The sequence below is a fragment of the Trichechus manatus genome, unplaced genomic scaffold (genome assembly GCF_000243295.1).
Source record: "Trichechus manatus latirostris isolate Lorelei unplaced genomic scaffold, TriManLat1.0 scaffold00022, whole genome shotgun sequence".
Classification (NCBI taxonomy): domain Eukaryota; kingdom Metazoa; phylum Chordata; class Mammalia; order Sirenia; family Trichechidae; genus Trichechus; species Trichechus manatus.
In genome coordinates this window covers 20941715-20963191 of record NW_004443958.1, presented here as the reverse complement: position 1 = coordinate 20963191, position 21477 = coordinate 20941715, and the positions used below count along the sequence as shown (strand labels likewise).

At 47.3% G+C, this 21477-nt stretch overlaps 1 protein-coding gene across 1 annotated transcript in view; it reads left to right on the top strand.

Annotated features, from left to right (window-relative positions):
- ZFAT (zinc finger and AT-hook domain containing) overlaps positions 1 to 21477 on the top strand; it is a 221731-nt gene that overhangs the window by 185948 nt on the left and 14306 nt on the right. Inside the window, exons 14-15 of the mRNA XM_004373020.2 lie at positions 5755 to 5881; positions 9176 to 9306. Coding sequence (XP_004373077.1) covers positions 5755 to 5881; positions 9176 to 9306 — 258 coding nt within the window. The remainder of the gene's footprint in view (positions 1 to 5754; positions 5882 to 9175; positions 9307 to 21477) is intronic.

Genomic DNA, 21477 nt, shown 5'->3' with positions numbered 1-21477 from the left:
AATCCTTGACAACTTCAATCTTTTCTCCATTTATCATGATGCTGCTTATTGGTCCAGTTGTGAGGATTTTTGTTTTCTTTATGTTGAGGTATAATTCATACTGAAGGCTGTGGTCTTCGATCTTCATCAGTAAGTGTTTCAAGTCCCCTTCACTTTCAGTAAGCAAAGTTGTGTTATCTGCGTAACGCAGGTTGTTAATGAGTCTTCCTCCAATCCTGATGCCTGGTTCTTCTTCATATAGTCGCGCTCCTCGGGTTATATGGTCAGCATACAGATTGAATAGGTATGGTGAAAGGATACAACCCCGACGCACACCTTTCCTGGCTTTAAGTCATGCAGTATCCCCTTGTTGTGTTCGAATGACTGCCTCTTGATCTATGTACAGGTTCCTAATGAGCAAAAAAATAACATATCAAAATGATACGGAGACAACCTGAAAGAGCTCCCAAAGGCAAAAGCTAGAACAACTTGAGCAGCAAAATAAATAATGGTAGTATTACATTATGGTGAGGCAATGGTTAAGTGCTCGGCCACTAACCAGAAGATCAGTGGTTCAAACCCACTCAGCAGCTCTGCGGGAGAAAAGATCCAGTGATCTGCTCCTGTAAAGAGTACAGCCTAGGAAACCCTATGGGGCAGTTCTGCTCCATCATATGGGGTCGCTACGAGTCAGAATCTTCTCGTAGGCACACAGCAACAATATTAGATTATAACCCCCAAAATAAAATACTCGTGAGTCCATACCAATATAAATAAATGGTTGCATAAATAAATAAATGGAGGAAAAGGGACGACTCTTCCCCAAAGAAGAATTCTGATTAACAAGTGTAGAAAGAATAAGGGAAATAGAAAATCCCCCCTGCAAAGCACCCTCACAAACGCCACCATGGCAGTCCTCTTCCACATGTTACTGTAAAAAAGTTACCATAAAGCACTTATGAAAATACCTCGCAAGGGGAGGATGCAGTAGGCAAACAGTCACAGAAGGTACACATTATTTTTGTAAAAATACAGTATATAATTATCCTCCATTTTGTGATCTGATGTAAAGGGAGTTTCCTTGGGGATATGGCCTGCATCCAGTATATATGGCTGTTCTGGCAAATCTCGCTCTCTCTCGATCCTGCATCTGACTCCTCATCATCTGACTTACGGTTCTTGTGAGCCAGCAGCCTGCTGCCTGACCTGCCAGTTTTGGGTTCATCAGCCCCCACAACCATGTGAGCCAGGAGAAGCCTCCAGCTGGACACCTGACCCATGAATTTGGGACTTAACAGCCTCCACAACTGTGTGAGCCATTTCCTTGAAATAAATCTCTCTCTCTCTCTCTCTCTCTATATATATATATATACACTCACTCTCACACACATACACACACACACACGTATACACACACACACACACACTTTGGTTTTGCTTCTCTGGTTTTGCTCCTCTAGAGAACCCATCCTAAGACACATGGTAACTAAATGCAATGTGGTGTCCTGTATTGGATCCCGGCACAGAAAAAGAATCCTAGTGAAAAAACTGGCAGAATCTGGATAAAGTCTGTAGTTTAGTTTAGAGTGTTGTACCAATGTTAATTTCTTAGTTTGGAATAATTGTACCACTGGTATGTAAGATGTTAACATTAGGGGAAGCCAGCTCCTTATACTGTCTTTGAAACTTTTCTGTAAATCTAAAATTATTTCAAAATAAAATAGTTCTAAAAATATGAAAGCAAAACCCATTGCTGTGGAGTCAATTCTGACTCATGGAGACCCCACATGTTTCAGAGTAGAACTGCACTCCATAGGGCTTTCAGTGGCTGTAACATTATGGAAGTAGGTTGCCAGCTGTTGCTTCTGAGGCACCACTGGCTGGATTTGAACCACCAAACTTTTGGTTAGTAGTCAAGTGCAAATTGTTTGCACCACCCAGGGACCTTGAGGGGGGAGGCCATCATAAGTGGAAAAGAGAGGGAGAGAACAAGATGGAGGGGACAAGAAGAGAAGCTAAGCTCCTCCTAACATACCCTATTGTATAGTCTTGACTCTGAAACTATGGAAATATTTTACATAATAATAAAAACAAAATTAAACTTAAAAAAAAAAAGCAAGCCGTGGAAATTGGGAGTAAAATGAAATAATTGATTCTGATTGTATATCAAACTAGTAGCATAACTATAGAAATGAACTATTTCAAGAGACTTTAAAATAGTAATTTGATTGTACCTCCCTAATGGGATGTAGGCGCCCTGGTGGTGCAGTGGTTAAGAGCTCAGCTGCTAACCAAAAGGTTGACAGTTGAAATCCACCAGCTGCTCCTTGGAAACCCCACGGGGCAGTTCTACTCTGTCCTGTAGGGTTGCTATGAGTCAGAATTGACTCGACGGCAACAGGTTTGGTTTTTGGTTTTCAGTGGGATATAATCTGAGGGCAAAAAGAACCACAAAAAATGAATTGTTTACAGTTATTGTGTTGTTGGTGGTAGGGATGGTATTATTCTAAGACTGTTGTTAGCGTTTAATAACTGCAGTAAAAACATAAAATATGTTTAAATCTATGAATTTATAGTGGTACTGGGAAGGAACAACTCACTAATCCCCTTTGTAGGATGCTAGGGAATCAACTCTTTATTTTGAATTGGTAAATAAAGGCCAAGTATCAAGCAATTATTCTACCTTTTCCAAATAAACCATGCCTCATGGTAACCAAATATTTGGTGAGGACAGGGTTCTCTTTATAGAAGCGTGAGCTAACAAATGCAGAATTTGAATACTGCTCTTTTACAGTCCCCTGATGATGTAACTAGAAAGAAAGGCCTGGAGATGTACTCCTGAAAATCAACCAGTGAAAACCCTCTGGATCACAATGCTTCATCTGGAACAGATCATGGGGATGGCGTAGGGCTGGGCAGTGTTTCATTCCGTTGTGCACGGGGGCCTGCCTGAATGGCAGCTAACAATAACAACAATGTAATGGCTATAGCAGTGATGATCACTTCCTGCTAGCATCACAAAAAAGAGCCCACCATTATCATATGTCTCCCAATGGAAGTACACAATATAACTGGTAAAGCATTCTTGCTAAAAAGGGAAGCAGAATCTGATTAAGCTTCTGTATCTGAGCACTTATTTACAGGAAATAGAAGGGAGAGGAGTGGGTTACATGATTCCATGGTGACGTAATCAGCAAAATCCAGACTGGTGGGAGCTCTGTGAGGCAACAGCCTGCTTTCATCAGCCAATAAACTACAAGGGGGAAAGGTCAGAGATGAATGGAGAACAGTAGATTAAAAAAGTCTTATTCAACAGCCATCAGTTCTAATGCACTGACCTTATTTAGATTTGATTTGAACAAAGAAACTGTTAGAAAATGAGATAATTGGTGAAATTTGAGTACTTCCTAGATGTATGATCGTATTGAGTAATTATTAAGAGTTTTCATTATGACAGTGGTATTGCGACGCTATAGGACAGAGTAGAACTGCCCCATAGGGTTTCCAAGGAGTGGCTGGTGGATTCAAACTGGTACCTTTTGGTTAGCAGCTGAGCCCTTAACCACTGTGCCACTAGGGCTCCAGTGGTATTACAGTATGTTTTAAAAGGGTCTATCTTTTGGAGATACATTCTGAAATATTTATAGGTGAAATGATACAGTTTCTGGGTTTGCTTTTTCAACATAATCCAAGGGCAGGAGGTAGATTGTGTGGGGACAGAGATGAAATACAGTTGACCATGAATTGATGCTTGTCGAAGTTGAAATCAAATGATGGGTACATGGAGGTTCTTTATATTCACCCCTCTGCTTCTGTGTTCATTTGGGATTTACTGTTAAAAATTTAAAAAAAAAATCAATAAAAGGGTATGTGCTTTGGAGGCTCCTTTTGAATCCTGCCTCTGTCACCTCTAAATTGCTTGACTCAGCCATTATGTAGCCTCTGTAGCTTCAATGTTCTCATCTGACAACACCTGGGAGGTGAAAAGGACTGAGAGAAACAATGCGTGAAATACTAAGGTCAGTATCTAGTCCCCAGTAAGCCTCAGTGAATGGCAGCTGTGATGATAGTTATTGATGATGATGATGTCATCAACATCACATTCTTATGTAGAATAAAGCAGTTAGTCCCCTGATGTTTCAAGTTCATACTGCACAGATTTGCTCCCTATACGCAAAATAGACAATTCTCGATGTAAACTCAGTCTGTCTTGGCCAGACAGTGCCTTTATAAATATGTGCAGTAATGCCCCTCATCTCTGAAGGCCTCCCTTCCAGCAGGTTCCAACACAGCCAAGTTGTGAACCCAACAAAAATAGCTGACACCAAGCCCACACACTCCACTCCGTAAGCGAGGCAGCAGAGCTGCCAAGAAGCTGGGGTGGGTGGTCGCCAGTAGAATGCCATGCTGCCTCTCCCAGCGGCTCTGGCTGCCACTTGGCTCCCGAGAATGCCTGGCAATGAGCACCATCCTTCCCTCAAGTGATTCTTACACTTTGCACAGAGTGAGAAGGAGAACCCATCCAATGCTATTCTTTCACAGCCTAAGGCATTACTTGGATCCAACCATTGTTGGCAAATAGGTTGGTTAATGGTACTTCGAAGGAATCATGCTTTTTGTACATTTATGCACTCATCAAATATTTATTGGGTGTCTACTATATGTCAGGCTCCAAATACCCAAATGAATTTGGCCAATTGGCTATAAAAGAATAATTACACACTTTCCTGAACCTCCGTGGCAGTTGCTGAGAAGTGCTCACAGAGCGTGGTAACATTGAAGCCTATCAGTTTTGTCTAAAGTCTTCCTTCTTGGTCTTCTTTTTTGGTGATGTTCATGCTTCCTGCCTTACAGTTTCACTTGCATCCCCCATCCCTTCCAAAAAGAGACCATTATTAATTCCTAGGTCTTGTGTCAATTCTGTTCCACCTTATCTTTCCTTGAGGTACAGTGTCTGTGAATGCTGTTTTAACTCCTCTTAACCATTGTAGTTGTTGGGTGCCATTGAGTCGATTCAGACTTACAGCACCCCAACGCGACAGAGTAGAACTGCCCCGTAGGGTCTCATAGGCTGTAATCTTTATGGGGGCAGATCACCACGTCTTGAACCACTAGCCTTTCAGTTAGCAGCGGAGCACTTAACCGTTGTGCCACCAGGGCGCCTTCTCTTACCCATTACAAGTTCTGATTTTGCACAGATACATTTTTCTCTGGTGGGCTTTGTTTATCGTTTGTGCCTTACAAAAATAAGTTTGACATGACTAGCTGTGTGCCAGGCCCTAAGCTTCAAGATTTACAGGTGTTAGGTAATTATCTATGTCCCCCTTCTTTCCACCGTCAGCTGCCCCACTGCTGTGCTCCCACTTCTGGTGGCCACGTAGCCTGAGGCCCCAGTGCCAGAGGCAGATTAGCGATAGTAATGGCAGCAGTGGGAGGAGGTGGAGGGGCCATTAGAAGCACACGTACAAGCATAGTATCTAAGCACATCAGATCTCTCATTGTCAACAGCACACTCTGTCTTCTAAGGCAAGGCTGTGTAAGAGAAAGCTTTCCACCAAACTGGTTTTTGCAAGTCTTCGTACTTGCAAAAAGACATTTTCTCTGGAAAATATTTTTATTGGAGCAACTGATTTCCCAGGGATGCCAGGTAGGTGGGTATCACAGAGTATGAGTTGGTTGTGTGCGCTGGTTTGGTATTAATACATGATCTTGGAACTTCTGGGTAACTGTTCGTCTTCTAGAAGGTCACTTAGACAATATTATATTTTTCTTTAGCCAGCAACAGAAACTCCTGAAGAACCGTCTACCCAGTATCTCCACATCACGGAAGCCGAAGAGGACGTTCAGGGGACACAGGCAGCCGTGGCCGCGCTCCAGGACCTGAGATACACCTCCGACAGTGGTGGGTGGGCTTACAGGCTCCCATGAACACCTTGAACAGCCCTTTAGTAGACGTCCTGAGTGAGTACGTTTGGGAGTGAGTGATGTCCATCAGCAGATGGACTTTACAATCCCCGACCTGGCATTCAGACCGCAGAAGCTGGCCCATCGTCGGACGCCGGGGAGCTCTGCCTACGGAAATATCTGGGAATAGCCACAGCAAAGGTTGTGCCAGACTTCCCCACACATTATCACATTCCACCATCAGAACAGTCTGTGGGAGAGGCAGATCTTACTGTTCTCACGTCTCAGAAGCAGAAGTGGCTCTTCATTGTAGATGGTTGGCTGAGGGTCAACACTTTGGGCCTGGAATCTGGGCCTCTTGACTTCTCGTCAAAGTGTCGCCCCCATTCCTGCTTCCTCACGGACATCTATTCTGGAGCCACACACTCAAAGGCCTCTGGGGCCAGGCCGGCAGTGGCAGGGGTGGCGTGGGGTCTGCAAGAAGCTGGAGAGTGGCTGAGACAGTGGCATGCTCTAGGACACAGCTTCTACTGAAGGGCACGGCTGCTGCCAGCTCCAGCTGAGGGCTGCCTGGCAGAGATGGGGCACAGGATTGCCTGCTCCCCAGGCCTCCCAAAAGCCCAGATGAGGATTTTTATGTCAGATGTCCCAATTTTCACGTTAGATCAGCATTAAAAAAATAAACCACTGGGCCAGCCTGGTGGGAATTGGGATATCGTTTGTAAAAAACATCTTTTCTTGATGCTCTTTCCAAAATTTAAAGAGGACGCAAGTCAGTGTCCCATACCACAACCCTGTCTGTATTTAGGGGACAGAGGTTGAGCAGGTGGGAGGGGTTAAGAGGAAAGCAAAGGGTACTAGGAGATAAAACCCATCTTCGTCGAGTCGATTTCAACTCATAGCAACCCTATAGGACAGAGTAGAACTGCCCCACAGGGTTTCCAAGGAGAGACTGGTGAATTTGAACTGCAGACCTCTTGATTAGCAGCCATAGCTCTTAACTACCGTACCACCAGGAGACAGGAGCGTAGAAATCACCACTTCCTCCCTGCTCGTAAATCCCTAAACCCCAGGTTGTAAGAAAGCTGCGTGGTAAACTCTTTTGGGCCATCCAGTTTAGGGGAGACCAGTTGGCAGGGCTGCATCCACTGCAGCGCCTCCACCTGGCCGCCCGTTAGCAGTGGCACGTTCTGCAGAGGGGAGAGTGTAGGCCCAGGCTGGTGAGTGCAGTTTCCAGAACTCGAGGTCCTGCCTGGGTTTGTGTTTCCTTTCTTAATGTTCAATGACTTCAGTGATTGCTGAAGACCTGCAGAATGCCGTCTGTCTTCACCCTTCCCACACACATGCTCACATACATGCATGCACACACGTGCCCGCACACATGCGTGTACACACACTCACTCCTTCTAACAACCCTCCAGGGTCTCTTACTAGTTTTGAGAACCCAGTTCAGACTTTGCAGCTCAGCAAGCAAGGCTGGTGGCCTGGCTCCTGGGCCAGCCTCCCGTGCATCTCCTGTCCCCCACCTCCTGCCATCTCTGCAGCTCCCAGTGTGTGCCTCGCTTCTCACCCGCACACTGCGCGCCCCCTGGCTCATGGTCTGCCCCTCTGCCCCTCTCGCCTGCCCCCTTCTCCCACTCCCCACAATATATTTTCTGACAAACTCACCCTCATCTTCAGTACTCAGATGGTGTGTCATCTCTCAGAAACCCAGCTGCCTTCTGCGGGGTTCCCCTAATGGTCTCATTGAGCCCCATCCCTACCTCCCAATATGGAACCTCCCAGGCGTCTCTAATGATGGCTTTTTCCCAGTAGACTGTGAGCCCTGGGAGGAGAAGGGGAGAGGATGCTAGATCTTTGTATTCCCACTAGAACAACGTTCCTGGCTACAAACAAAAAGTTGCCATCAAATCGATTCCAACTCATGGTGACCCCACGTGTGTCAGAGTGGAACTGCGCTCCATAGGGTGTTCAGCGGCTGGTTTTTTTTGACGTATATTGCCAGGCCTTTCTTCTGAGGCACCTCTGGCTGGACTTGAACCTCCAACTTTCCAGTTAGCAGCAGAGCATGTTAACCATTTGCACCATTCAGGGCCAGCTGACAGTGCTTGAGAAAGGGTCATTGAAGGAGTAACTTTCAAAGGCACATGTTTCCATCTTTGGATGTTCAGTGTGACTGGCTTCAAGGAGTATTTGAAACATCTCCCCTAAGGGACGTGTTGGGAGAAAGCCGGGAGGGTGCATGGTGAAGTCACTGATGTCACTGCCCCCATCACCTGCCATGCGCTACACTCGGTACAGGACACACCTTCTCTGATTTAGTATTGGTGGGCCCACAATGGAACCAGGCCCGCAGAAAGCTGTCCGTGAGGATGCAAGCGTTGGCAGAGACTCCGTGACATTACGCAAACACAAAGATGAAGCAGTAATTTCTCTCTTAGTAAGTTAATGATCAGGGGCAGGGTGCCTTGTCCAGGGTGGTTACAGGTGACTGCACAGATGGTGAGGGCAGGCAGGGTATACTAAACAGCTGCCCTGGTGATACGGATTCTAGTCTTGTGAGATGATTAAAGTAGGATCCCAAGCTTAAATTCATTTGGAATTATAAAGCCCATGAGTTTGATAATTGAGACGTCCTTGGATGTTTGACTTGTAACTTATATAATTGAGTTGGCAGACTTTTTTGAGTACCTACTGTGTGCTAAAAGGTCCCTGGGTGATATAAACAATTTGCTTTCTCTACTAACCAAAAGGTTGATGATTCGAACCCACCCAGCAGTGCTGTGGCAGAAAGGCCTGGTTACCTGCTTCCATAAAGATTCCCCCCAAGAAAACCGTATGGAGCAGTTGTACCGTGTAACACATGGAGTTGCCATGGTTTACCATGTGCTAAGGGGAAACTAACTCGGCAGTGTAACATATTAACTGATCCTTCTCCATGGTTCCGTTTTGAGAAGGGTCTTGTGTCAGAGTTTGTGTTCAGCACATCTGGGCCTGCGTTCTGGCTTTGTGACTTGACTGCCCCATGGCCTGAGACCAGTCTCTTTGCCTCTCCGTGCCTCAGTGTCTAATCTGTGAAGTGTGGCCAATATCATCACAATATCATCTTCCTCACAGGGTTGTCCGAGGTTTTGAGACTACATATCACTTCTCTTGTCAAAATGAGAGATGACAGAGAAGCCACGCGTCCTGTGGAAGAGGTTTCACCCAAGAGAACAGAGGGGCTGGGTTTGCCTCAGTGACCTTCAGCGCCAGTGGCCTCATGGTCTCCTGTTTTCTTCTTCCCCGTAAGGTGACAGACTCGACCCCACAGCTGTGAATATCCTCCAGCAGATCATCGAGCTGGGCACCGAGACCCACGATGCCACCGCTGTGGCCTCGGTGGTTGCCATGGCACCAGGGACCGTGACTGTCGTGAAGCAGGTAAGGACCCTCCGCTCACGGTCATCCCCCCTTCCCTCCTGCTCCCTTATTTCTCCAAGGCCTTAACTTGTCTCAAGTAGAGTCTGGAAGGAAATTGGCCTAGCCTCACGTTCATGCTCTGCCTCCGCTTATTATGGGACCATGTCTTCAGTAGCTCTGTGTTTGGGAGAGGCATAGTGTATTTCAAAGAAAAGTCTAGAAACTCTTCATAAAGACTCCCGGAGTGAAAATGAACACGGTACAACCACACTTAGACACACCTCACCATGGAAAATGTCAGTTGGTGCTCAGGTGCCAGTATGGAGAGCCCTCGGGAACTGTGGGAGAGCAGAGAAGCCGGGAGGTTTCCCAATGGACTGGTCTTTTAAGCCTTTTTATTTTTTTAAATATAAGATGTCACCTGATTAGTGGAGTGCAGAACTCAAATTCTAGTAAAAAGACCAGACTTAATGTCTGACTGAGACTGGAGGAACCGCAGAAAGCATGGCCCCGGGACTCTCTGTCAACCCAGAACTAAAACTATTCCCAAGTCCAACTCTTCAGACAGGGATTGGACTGGACTGTGGGACATAAAATGATACTTGTGAAGAGTGTGTTTCTTAGCTCAAGTAGATAGATGAGACTAAATGGACAGCTCCTGTCCGGAGGTGAGATGAGAAGGCAGAGAGGGTCTGGAGCTTGTTGAATGGACACGGGAAATCTGGGGTGGAAAGGAGTGTGCTGTCACAGTATAGGGAGAGCAATTAGGGTCACATAATGGTGTGTGTATAAATTTTTGTATGTGAGACTAACTTGAAATGTAAACTTTCACTTAAACTACACCAATAAACAAAAAGAAAAAAAAAGTCACCTGATCAAATCAACCCAGGGGGACTGAACAGACAGGAAGGAAATGATCAGTGTTTGACTAAAAGTTGCTCTACTTATTGGTAATTATACTGTTTGGCTCATTTCCTCCTCTGTCCTCAGTGGGGACTTTGCCATCTGTTGAAATGCAGTGTGCTTGGTAATTAAATCATCCTTTTTATCTCTCTGTGCATATATATCCATCTATCTGTCTCCCACCTCATTTTACGAAAGATTTAAGATGGCTTACACAAATACTTAAAAAAAAAAAAACAAAACGGTAAATATGTCAGAACCAGGAAAATACATAATTTAGAATCAAAATTCAAGTTCACGGAGAAAGTTGAAACGCAGACCATAGGGCTTTGCGCAGTTATCCATTCTTTTAGTCTTTCATTCCGTCAATATTATCGAGTGCTTCTATTGTCAGGCAGCGTTCTTGTTGCCAGGGATACGAGAGCGGACCAATGCCTGTCATCATGGTGGTTATTCTCTCATGGGGAAGAAGATAATGCCCAAAGAAACAAGGGAGACAAAGAACGTGAAGCGGTGGGTGAGCCGTGCAGTGGGAAAAGTAAAGCAAAGCAAGGGGAGCAGAGATAGGGCTGAGGAGTGGGGATTGCTGGGGAAGGGGGCTCTGACGTTTGAGCAGAGACCTGGGAGAGGTGTGCGCTGCTCGAGTTATCCAGATTTAACTGTAAATTTGATACTGAATTTTGTAACAGAAAACAAGAGGGAAACATGAAACAGTTAACATTAGGGAAAGGATAGGCTTTTCTTCACACTTACGGATAGATGTTCCTTAATGTGGGCTCTCATGTAGGGACCCCTGAGTGAGGCATCCCAGAGACCTGCCTTTGATGGGTCAGGAGGGGACTTCCCAATGTGTCTCCATGACTGTCCCTCCAGGTGTGCCCAGCACTCAGTGCAAACCACGTTGTTCAGTCTAAATCATTCTCTCGGGAGTGAATACGTTCTGGTTCAACTCAGGATTTCTTGATCCACAGCCTTATAGATGAATGTTTGGACAGTATGTCCTAAAAACCTTCCTCCATACATGTGGTTTCTCTCCAGAAGGCTGTGGATGGAACTCGGGCAGTAGACAGCCCGATGTTTCCATCCTGCCCTGGGCTGGTATTCTGTATTGACCGAGAACAGAATCATCTGCTTCCAGACTAAATACTCTTTTAACTTTTCTTTGTGATTCCTGGATTGCGGTCTTCAGATTGTCTTATAAATCTCTTCTGAAACTCTTCATTTGCATCTTGGCATGTGAAATCCTGAGCTTGACGTGGCCCTTCAGGAAGGGTCTCATTGGGACGGTATCAGGAGAACTTTGGACGTTTGATTCGCCAGATCCTCTCGTGCATTGCAGGAAGGTGCTGCAGACTGTGATTTGTGTCTCCCTTTTGAGAGCAGGATTGATTTGCTGCTACTAAGGGGCGTGAGTTATTGAGCATCGCAGGCAATGCGGCGATATACAGGGTCGTGGGGTTTAGGATACAGCTTAGATACGCTGCAAGGCATCAGCCTGACAGCGCAACAAGGGAGAACACAGATAAGCGCCAGTTCAACCAGTGTACACAGGGACAGCGTGTTCACAGTAGGAGACAGCAGGGGCACCCTTTGGGGACTCTTCTTTCTTGCTGAAAACACGGGGCTTAAGAGGAGTATGACTGTTTAAGTCTTGATTAACTTTGTTTAGAAATGTTTCAGAATAATGTGAATGTTCTAGTCATTATCTTGTCTGCCTGTTTGAGAACCTGGCTCATCCAGGCTGTTGATAGATGATGGATAAGAGGATGGGTGAGTGGATGGATGGATGGGTGGATGGCTGGATGGATGGATGGATGGACAGATGCGTGGGTGGGTGTGTGGATGAATGGATGGATGGGTGGATGGGTAGGTGGATGGACTGATGGATGGGGGGCTGGGGGGGTGGATGGATGGATGGATGGATGGATGGATGGATGGATGGATGGATGGGTGGATGAATGGACAGACAGACAGATGGATGGTCAGGTGGATGTTAAATGTTCATTCTATAAGGAAAGGATTGTGATGTTTCAGGCTCTCCTAGATGAAAGACAGCTCACTGAATTCAGTTAAATGTCTTGTCATTTAAATTTAAATATAGCTGTTTTTATTAGACAAATTGGTTTTGATTTCTTTTTTATTTCTTTTAATTAAACCCTGGTTTAGGGTATTTTTCTGTAGGAAAAGTGTATCAGCTTAGTCAGAGTGCTCCAGCCACTGAAGTGTGGACTCTGGCACACCCGTTAGTGAGTGGGATGTGCTCCCTCCTCCGCATATGGGGAGCACCTTAGTGGTGGGCACTTCTTCTTGCTTCAACCCAGGACCTCACACAGACTAATTGCTCAGTCAGTGTTTACTAAACACAGTTGAGTATGCTGTGGGTTTCACACTTCGATCTCCCCATTAAATCCTGCAGATCAGTAGCGGAGAAGAAAATCACGAGTGCCTCGTCATAAAATACATGGTGTACATCGGGGAGCAAATATTCTAACATTACCACTGAGTGGTGTATTTCGAGATCTTTTTAAAGATCTCTGTTTTATATGCATCTTCCACAGGACCCACAGCTAGTTCTGGGTTTGAGGAATCAGCTCAACCCTGCAGGCCCTTGAGGCGATGGCAGCCCAGTTACCCCGACGCCCAGAAGTCCTCCGCTGAGGCCCATACTCCACTTTAATTCCCTGGGCAAGAGAATCACCATTCCTGGAAGTCAGTATTTCAGTAGTAACTGTTAGTAACACTGATTGTCAGTGGCGCCCTGTCTCTGTCCCCACCGGGGTGTCTCCCTGCAGCCCAGGAGTCGGCCGCCTGTGGCTCCCGTGCTGAAGGACGGACTACCCACTCCCAGCTCCTGGTTCTCTCCAAGGCCCCCGGGGCCTGCCACCGTTCTCTTCGGTTTAGTGTTTTTCCTCGATGTGCTAGATGCCTCCAGGCTGTGGTGCAGCGCTCGGTGGCAGAAGTGGCGGGGAACCCCAGGAAGTAGAGTACTCAGTGGCAGAGTAGTGGGGAACCCCAGGAAGTGCAGTGCTCATGGCAGACGAGGCGGGGAACCCCAGGGAATGCAGTGTCAGTGACAGAGTAGTGGGGAACCCCAGGAAGTGCAGTGTCGGTGGCAGAGTGGCAGGGAACCCCAGGAAGTGCAGTGCTCAGTGGTAGAAGTGGCGGGGAACCCCAGGAAGTGCAGTGTTCAGTGGCAGAGTGGCGGGGAACCCCAGAAAGTGCAGCACTTGGTGGCGGAAGTGGCAGGGAACCCCAGGAAGGAGCAGTTAAGGCCTCCTCAGACCTGCACACACCTTCCCCCACAGACATCTGCCCAGCATGCTGCAAAATTCTGCCGCCATAATCTTGTTCAAAATCTACCCTGCTCTTCCTTCGTTTTTACTACTGATGTAAAAAAAAAAAAAAAGCATAAAATCCAGCTTTGCGAAAATCAGCCTAGCTGCTCCCCCTGCCCTCTGTCATCTTCGGCTTGGCCCCCTGGTGGCTGGCCCTGGAGGGAGAAGTTGAGGAACCTTGAGTCTGGAAGAGAGCAGTGGGCGGAGCCTCCTTCAGGGGCTCAGCGTGCAGTGCTTCGTCTGAGAGGAAATTTCAGTGGCAGTTCTCTCTGGAAGACATACGTTGGTTGCCAGCCAACACTGGAATTGCTGTTCGGTATTTGCAGTGTGTTCTTTTTGCAAGGGAATGCAGTCCACATCTGTGGTGACCCTGCACACCAGCAGCCTGCTTGCAAGGGAGTATGTGCCTCCAGCCTGTCCCGTTAACTTAAGGTGTTCATAAGCTGGTCCCCTGAAGCCCTTTCCCGCTGGTGGTCTGTAAAGGACATTTGATGGGTGCAGAAGGGACTTCTCAGGTGTAGCCTCTGGCTTGACAGAAGCTGCCTGCCCTGTGATCCGCCTGAAAGGGGAGCCCAGTTTACCCTTCCTGCCTCTGGGGCAGACGTTGAACTTTGATAAGATTTGGGTGCACAAATGGTTAAGTGCTTGGCTACTAACCTAAAGGTTGGTGGTTCAGGTTTACCTGGAAGCACCTCAGAAGAAAGGCCTGGTGGTCTACTTCTGAAAAGTCAGCCACTGAAAACTCTATGGAGCATAGTTCTAATCTGACGCACGTGGGGTTACCGTGAGTTGTAGCAAAATGAGAGCACAATATGGAGAATGACTTATGTGGGTCTTCGGAATCTGGTTTCATTATTTTTTCAAAGCGATGACTGTATTCTGTTAATCTGATTGTAAAAGCACATAGCAAGAGACCACGGATGAAAAAACCCATTGGTGCAGGATAATCTTCAGCCCTTTTCAGATGATATTATAGAAGGGATTGGCCATTGTCGTACAGTGTGGCTCCCCTTATCCTATCCACAAGGATTGAGTAAAGCCCTTCCTTTTTGGCTGTCCCTTTAACCTCAAATAACTGAGGAGGATTTTCCTTTTTCTTATTCTGGTAGAGTCTGACTCATAGCGACCCTCTGTACAGTTGAACGAAATGTTGCCCGGCCCTGTGCCTTCTTCACAGCCATTGCTATGTTTGAGCCCATTGTCCTAGCCACTATGTCAGTCCATCTCTTTGAGGGTCTTCCTCTTTTTCGATGATCCTCTACCTTGCCAAGCATGATGTCCTTCTCCAGGGACTGGTCCCTCCTGATAACACATCCAAAGTATGTGAGACAAGTCTTGCCGTCGTTGCTGCTAAGAAGCATTCTGGCTGTACTTCTTCTAAGACAGATTTGTTTGTTCTTCTGGTGGTGCATGGTGTATTCAATGTTCTTCTCCAGTGCCATTTCCTAGGAGATTAGGAGTATCTTTATATTAAAATTTTAAAGAACTGATAGTAACTGTGGCTTCCATCCACTTTAACGGCTGGTGTTTGTTGTGATTACTCATTGTGCCATTGGAATGTCACTTGCATTCCATGCCTTCTGGCTCTAGAGTGTCATTATAATCATGGTGGATTCATGCCTTTTGCAAGATCCACTCAGGGGAATTACGCATGTCCTTTATAGGCGATCCCAGCCAGTTGCATATCGCAGGGACCCAGAACATAAGCATCCACTGCGTCCTCTAAGCCCACAGAAGAGCAAATACTGGATTCCCAGGCATTTGATTTAGATTCCTAATCGATGCCTACAATCCAGGTTTGACTTTTATCTTTCAATTCCCAGTCCTTCTGATCTCTGTAAAACCCTGACGCCTCATTGACTCCCGTCTCTGTTTTTCACAGTCATCAGAGCCCTAACCGTGACTCCCAGTTTTCCGCCACACGTTTTGGTTGGTAAGCTTTGGCTCCTGTCCAGAGAAGTTGGTGGTGCAGTTGATTTGATCCTGGGGCTCTGCCAACTTTAATTATATCAAGCTCCTAATTATACATACAGGTAGCCTCTCAAAATATTTTCATACTTCACACCCTTCTGGAACATTTAATCTGCTATCGCTGGACGATGGCCTTCAGCATGCAGATCCGGGGTCAGATAATTCCTTCAGGGTCTTGGCAGTGGGGCATTCTTGCTTGTCACTTAATGCCAGCTCTTGCCCTTTGTCAGCCTTCCTTAGTTTCCCTTGTCATTGGAATTTTTCTTTTTCTTTTGTCTTAAATAAAACTTCTTTCGGAGATTTCTGCTTCTGGTGTGATTTCTGATGGCTGATGTGCCGAACAGCATCCTGTTTCACAGCCCCTTTATTGCCTGCTGAGCTGCTACTGCAAATTCCATTTCTTTGTGAAATTTTTAAAGTAAAAATAACTCCCATGAGATAGCTGTGGCCGCATGGGAAATGGTCTGAAAAATAGAAAATAAAAGTCTTTCTCGATGCTGTACTGGTGCTTTTTTCCACATAACGCATCCTTAGCTCACCTGAGGATGCTGGTCTATTGAACTTTGCTTCTCTCTTCTCTTCCTTTTGCTAAGCCCTGATTTTTTTCTGCAATCATGCCTCGAGAAGCTGCAGCTTGGTGCTATTTGCGGAACCCTGCTTTATTTGAATTTTAATGCTGTCAACTTTATGACTGTTTGCTTGGGCGCCCACTGCCTGACCCGGGTACTCTGCCAGGCCAGGCGGTCTTTATTTGCTTGCACTCCCCTCTGCAGCACTCCCTGAAAGGATATCCTTGCTGCGTGAGATCACTCAGTCTATTTCAGGTCTGGGGCAAAGGACAGAGCCATCATAGCCCTGAGAGGGGGACGCCAGAGCCTCTATCCGCATCAACAGGACACGCCACGCAGGCCTTCCTTGGTTCGTCCGTGTTCACTGCAGCTTTGGGCTGTCCTTACTTTTCACTCTCCGGGTGCGCTGGCCTCCATCCTGGCCGGAGGAATCTCCCCACTGAGAACCCTGATTCCACACCCCATTCCTCCCGAGTCTTCCCCACCTAGAAAATGGCACACTCCACACTCTAGGGCTCAGACCAAAGCCTGAGTGCCAGGCTCACCTGCTCGGTGTCTGTCACCCCACCTCTGACCTGTCAGCAGTTTCTGCACACTCTACCTTCTTCACCAAGGAGCCCTGGTGGTGCAGTGGTTAAGGGCTCAGCTGCTAACCTACCCAGTGGCTCCATGGGAGAAAGACCTGGCTATTTGTCTTGTAAAGATTCCAAAACCCATTGTCATCTAGTCAATTCTGACTCCTAGCGGCCCTATAGGACAGAGTAGAACTTCTCCATAGGGTTTCCAAGGCTGTAATCTTTATGGGGAGCCCTGATGGCACAATGGTTATGAGCTCAGCTGCCTAACCAAAAGGTGGGCAGTTGGAATCCATCAGCCACTCTTTGGAAACCCTGTGGGGCAGTTCTGCTCCATCACATGGAGTCACTGTGAGTCGAAATCCATGACAACAGCTACCTTCACCAAGTAGCTGGGATAGCCCATGTCTCCACAGCTGCTGCCTTCATCTAAGCCCTCGCTATGCACAGGGTGGTCCCCGCCAGCAGGGCCAGCAAGGTCAACAGCATCCGCACCAGGGAGCCTGTTAGACACTCAGAATCCCCAGCCAGGCCCTGAGCTCCTGAGTCGGATCTGCGTCTTCACAGGGTCCCCAGGTGCCTCGTGCACACTGGAGCTTGCGAGGGCTGTCCCCCCGTCGCCTGGCTTACAGCAGTTACTCTTCACTCGTCCCCTTCCTTTCCCCCGCCTCTCAGACCCATCTTCACACAGCAGACAGGGTGATCTTTAAAGAATGTAAATAGGCAGCTGTGCTTCAAAGCCTCCAATAACCTAAAAACTCTTCCAAGAAATGCAGAACGAAACCTCACCATGGCAGAACCATTGGCAGTGAGAGACGCCAGAGCCCTCGAGGATGGTGGCTCAGGGTGTTTTGTGACTTAGTGGGTGGAGGGATTTTCTCCCGAGGAGCGTGCGAGGGAAATGCTGTTACACAGCCATGGAGGGGGGCTTAGGAGAGAAGAACCGAGGAGGGCCCCCCGACCCTGAGAGGGGCCTGCCTGTGGAGGGGATCACCAGCAGGCTACATAACTTAGAGCCACTGAAAACCCTGGAGTGTAGTTCTCCTCTGACACACGTGGGTTGCTATGAATCAGAGTTGACTTGACGGCAGCGGGTTTGGTTTTTCTGGTGTGATAGTGATGTAGTGCCCACACAATGCCTGGCACTGAATAAAACAGAAATTCAGCCTAGATGCGCTTAAAGGTCAACGAGATGGAGCATGATGCACAGTAAACTCGTCTGAATATCATGGCTAGCCATAGGCATGAGAAACCTCTGCCCGCCTCCTTCCCGTCCACTGTTGGCATACCCTGGTTCTTTTTCAGTTCCATGTTAAAATGTCTCCTGAGGTACGCATTAGAATACTTCAGTTCAAATATTTGTTGAGCACCTACTAGAAGCTTGGTGCTCTGTGGACACGATCTGTAGGGGCTGTGCTAAGGGCACGGGAGGGGCAGTTCAGGTGGGTGGGAGACACTAGCCCAGTGTGGGAGATGAGGACCGGTGGGTGTCAGACAGCTCCTGGAAGGGACAGCAGACAGTAACAGTCGTGAATCCACGTGTTAAGCACCCACCCTGGGGCAGGCCCTGGGTGCTTTATTTCCCACTAAAAACCAGTTGCCGTCAAGTCAACTCCAACCCACGATGACCTCGTGTGTCAGAGCAGAGCTGTGCTCCGTATGGTTTGCAGTGGCTTAATTTTTAGAAGTAGATCACCAGACCTTTCTTCCAAGGTGGACTCAGACCTCCAGCCTTTCAGTTAGCAACTGAGAGTGTTAACTGTTTGCGTCACCCAGGGGCTCCATGACTTCCCTTAATTCTCACACACTCTCTGAGAAATCGCATTGCTTCCCCCATTTCACTGCAATTTACGAGAAGGAGTCTTTGTTTCTCAGCCAGATGATTATTCTGATCAGCCCAAACGGTGCTTAGATTCCTGAGACATACACGGCGAGGTGCTCTAGCCATATGCACCCTCTTTTCTCTGCCCAGGGCATCCATCCCAAACCCTCCTCTTCCTAATGAGTTGGTTTGGCCACTATGAAACCTTTTTATCCTCACCCTCTGTATGACTAAGGAGCCCGTATGAGGCCTTTGTGTCCCCCTCTGAGCATCCAGGCCCGTTGCTCGCAGGGAAGAGAGTTGGCTCTTCCTGTTCTGCTCAGTCTGGGGAACATGGTGGATGTGTTGTGTTGAAGGTGGCGCCACCCTATGCAGAATGGCTGTTTGCCCCTAGGGCTCATAAGAAACAGGGTCACAGCATCTTAGAGAACCAGGACATACACAGAAGGGGACTCTCAGTGGCTGTTTTTAGCAAGCGACCTTTATAGCTTGGGGCTTGGACTATTTATGGGGTCTGTATTTTCAGAAAGAAAAAGTATCTGCTGTATACTTAGAACCCAGAGAAAAATAGCAGTAGAGGGGAAGCCCACTGTCTTCCTTCATGAGATATTTAGCCTGACTTGGGGAGGAATCCTGGCCTTCCTCACTTCCCATGAATTCTATGCTTTTTAAAAGGCGTTACATCTTCGTTTGATGTATGGGATGGTTTCTTCCCGCCCATTAATATCTTTTGATAGTTCCCCCCCTTCTTCATCCTGGATGTACATATATATTTCTAGAGGTAGGAATTTATGATTTTTTTTTTTTTTTTGCAAACCATATTCATTTACCCCTGTTCTTTCCTCTTCCCTCCTCCAGCACACAGCTCCACACCTAACCCAGGCTTGTGAAGGCCAAGGTGCTGCTGGTCGACCTCATCCCATGGCTTTGCCAGTCCCCTTCCCAGGATGCCAGAGGCAGCTATTGCTGGGTTATAATTTAAGCAGTGAGTGAAACCGCAGTTGCTGACAGAATAAGGCTCCTTCCCCAGAGCTTAAACCCACAGGGAAATGAGTCACCTGAAACAATCGACTGCCATGCTCTTTTTTAATTCTTGTTTGATCATATTTGGGTTTTTGTCTGCAACTGTCTAGCTCTTACTGTGTCACTGAGCCTGAGAATTTTTAAGGTAGAAGGGGCCTTAGACAATGTGGGGCATTTAGGAGGAAATAATCATCCCCCTTCCTTCTACCTCTGCATTTGGCACCACTGAGAAATAAGAACTGAGCCAGTCAGACGGCAATGAGAGTAGTAGCTCTGTGGGCAATGAGGATGAATGGGAGAGCATGTCAGTCACCTAGTCACAGGCGGAGCTGGACGGTACTGGGCAGGCGCCTGCAGGAGGGCAGGCTGCTTGACTCAGCACCCAAGGTCTCAGCCCAACAGATGGGGGCTCCCTTTGCAGAACAAGCACTTTGTATCACCCCTTTAACATCCTAGACAGAATTTTATAGGTACGTATTAAAACAAAACAATTGCTGTTGAGGCATTTACAGCTCATGGTGACCCCATATGTGCCAGAGAAGAGCTGTGCTCCATAGGGTTTTCAATGGGTGATTTTTTGGAAATAGAGCACCAGGCCTTTCTTCCGAGGCATCTCTGGGTGGACTCCACTGCCAGCCTTTTGATTACTAACCAAGTGCATCAACCATTTGGACCAGCCAGGGACTCAGGACTCTGTATAGATACCTATACACATACTTTAAAAACATCACCCTATTGTCTTAACTGTAATAACAAGGAGAAGTAAGTGAAAAGTAATTTATAGTAAAAGAATGGGAACTTGAGCATGAGAGTTCTCAGTTATGACTGTGCTAGGACACTGGTAGCCAGAATAATCCTCCCGTCCACATCCTAATCCTCGAAACCTATGCACATGTCATCTTACACTGGCAAAGGGGAATTAAGGTAGCAGATGGGCATTGAGTTTGCTAATCAACTGAATTTAAGATAGGGAGATTATCATAGATTATCTGGGTGGGCCCAGTGCAATCACAAGGGTCCTTAAATGAGGAAGAGGGAGGCAGGAGAGCTAGAACCCTAGGGATGGCAAAGTGAGAAAGACTCAGCTGGCTTTGAAGATGGAGGGGCCATGAGTCAGACAATGCAGGCAGCCTCTAGAGCTGAAAGAGACAAGGAAACAGGTTCTCCCCAGAGCTTCCGGAAGGAGTGCGACCCTCCCGACTCCTTGACTTTAGCCCAGTGCAACCTGTGTCAGACTACTGCCCTCCAGAGCTGTAAGAGAATACATTTGTGTTGTTTTAGGCCACTAGGTGTGTGGTAATTTGTTACACCAGCCACAAGAGCGTGATGCCGCCCATGTCAGGCAACCCTAAGAAAGCACTGGCCCTTCAGATCTGCTCCGATTTTAAAACTTGCTTTCTGTCCATCCTCTGGTTTCTCAGTCACTGCTGGCCCCAGGAAACCTTCGCCAGCTTGGCCATCTGCCACCTTCATTAAAATGGCAGCCTGGGGGAGTGCTCTGCCGAACCTGGGTGCCTGGCCAGGACTCCACCCAGCCACATTGGAAGCTGCAATGTACCTTCAGAGATCAGACCTGGACTCTCCCTCAGGAAACCTACCTCAGACGGCAGGGCCTGAACTGCTCCCTGTGGAGGCAGTTACTCCTGGCAGAGCTAAGTATAGAAGGGAAAACCTGGGTTTGGACTCTTTCCTTCCTCTTCTCCAGGTTTAGGGAGAACATTTCGGCCAGCTCTTATTTTACTTCCCCCACTGATGTGCTGCCTCTGGAGAGTCCAGCTTTTTCCACAGCGCTTCTCAGAGCACCTGCTGTATGCCAGGCTCAGTGCTTGTGACTGCCCTTTGCTTTTGAGGGAAAGCGTTTTCTCACCCAAAAAGCCATTTGTACTTGTAGCTTTCAGAAGGTGAGCTAAGGCATCCCAGAGCATTTGCAAATGACCATTGTGCTGAGACTCTCCTCCTGAGGGTCTCCTCACCAAGCACCTTCCTCCTGAGGG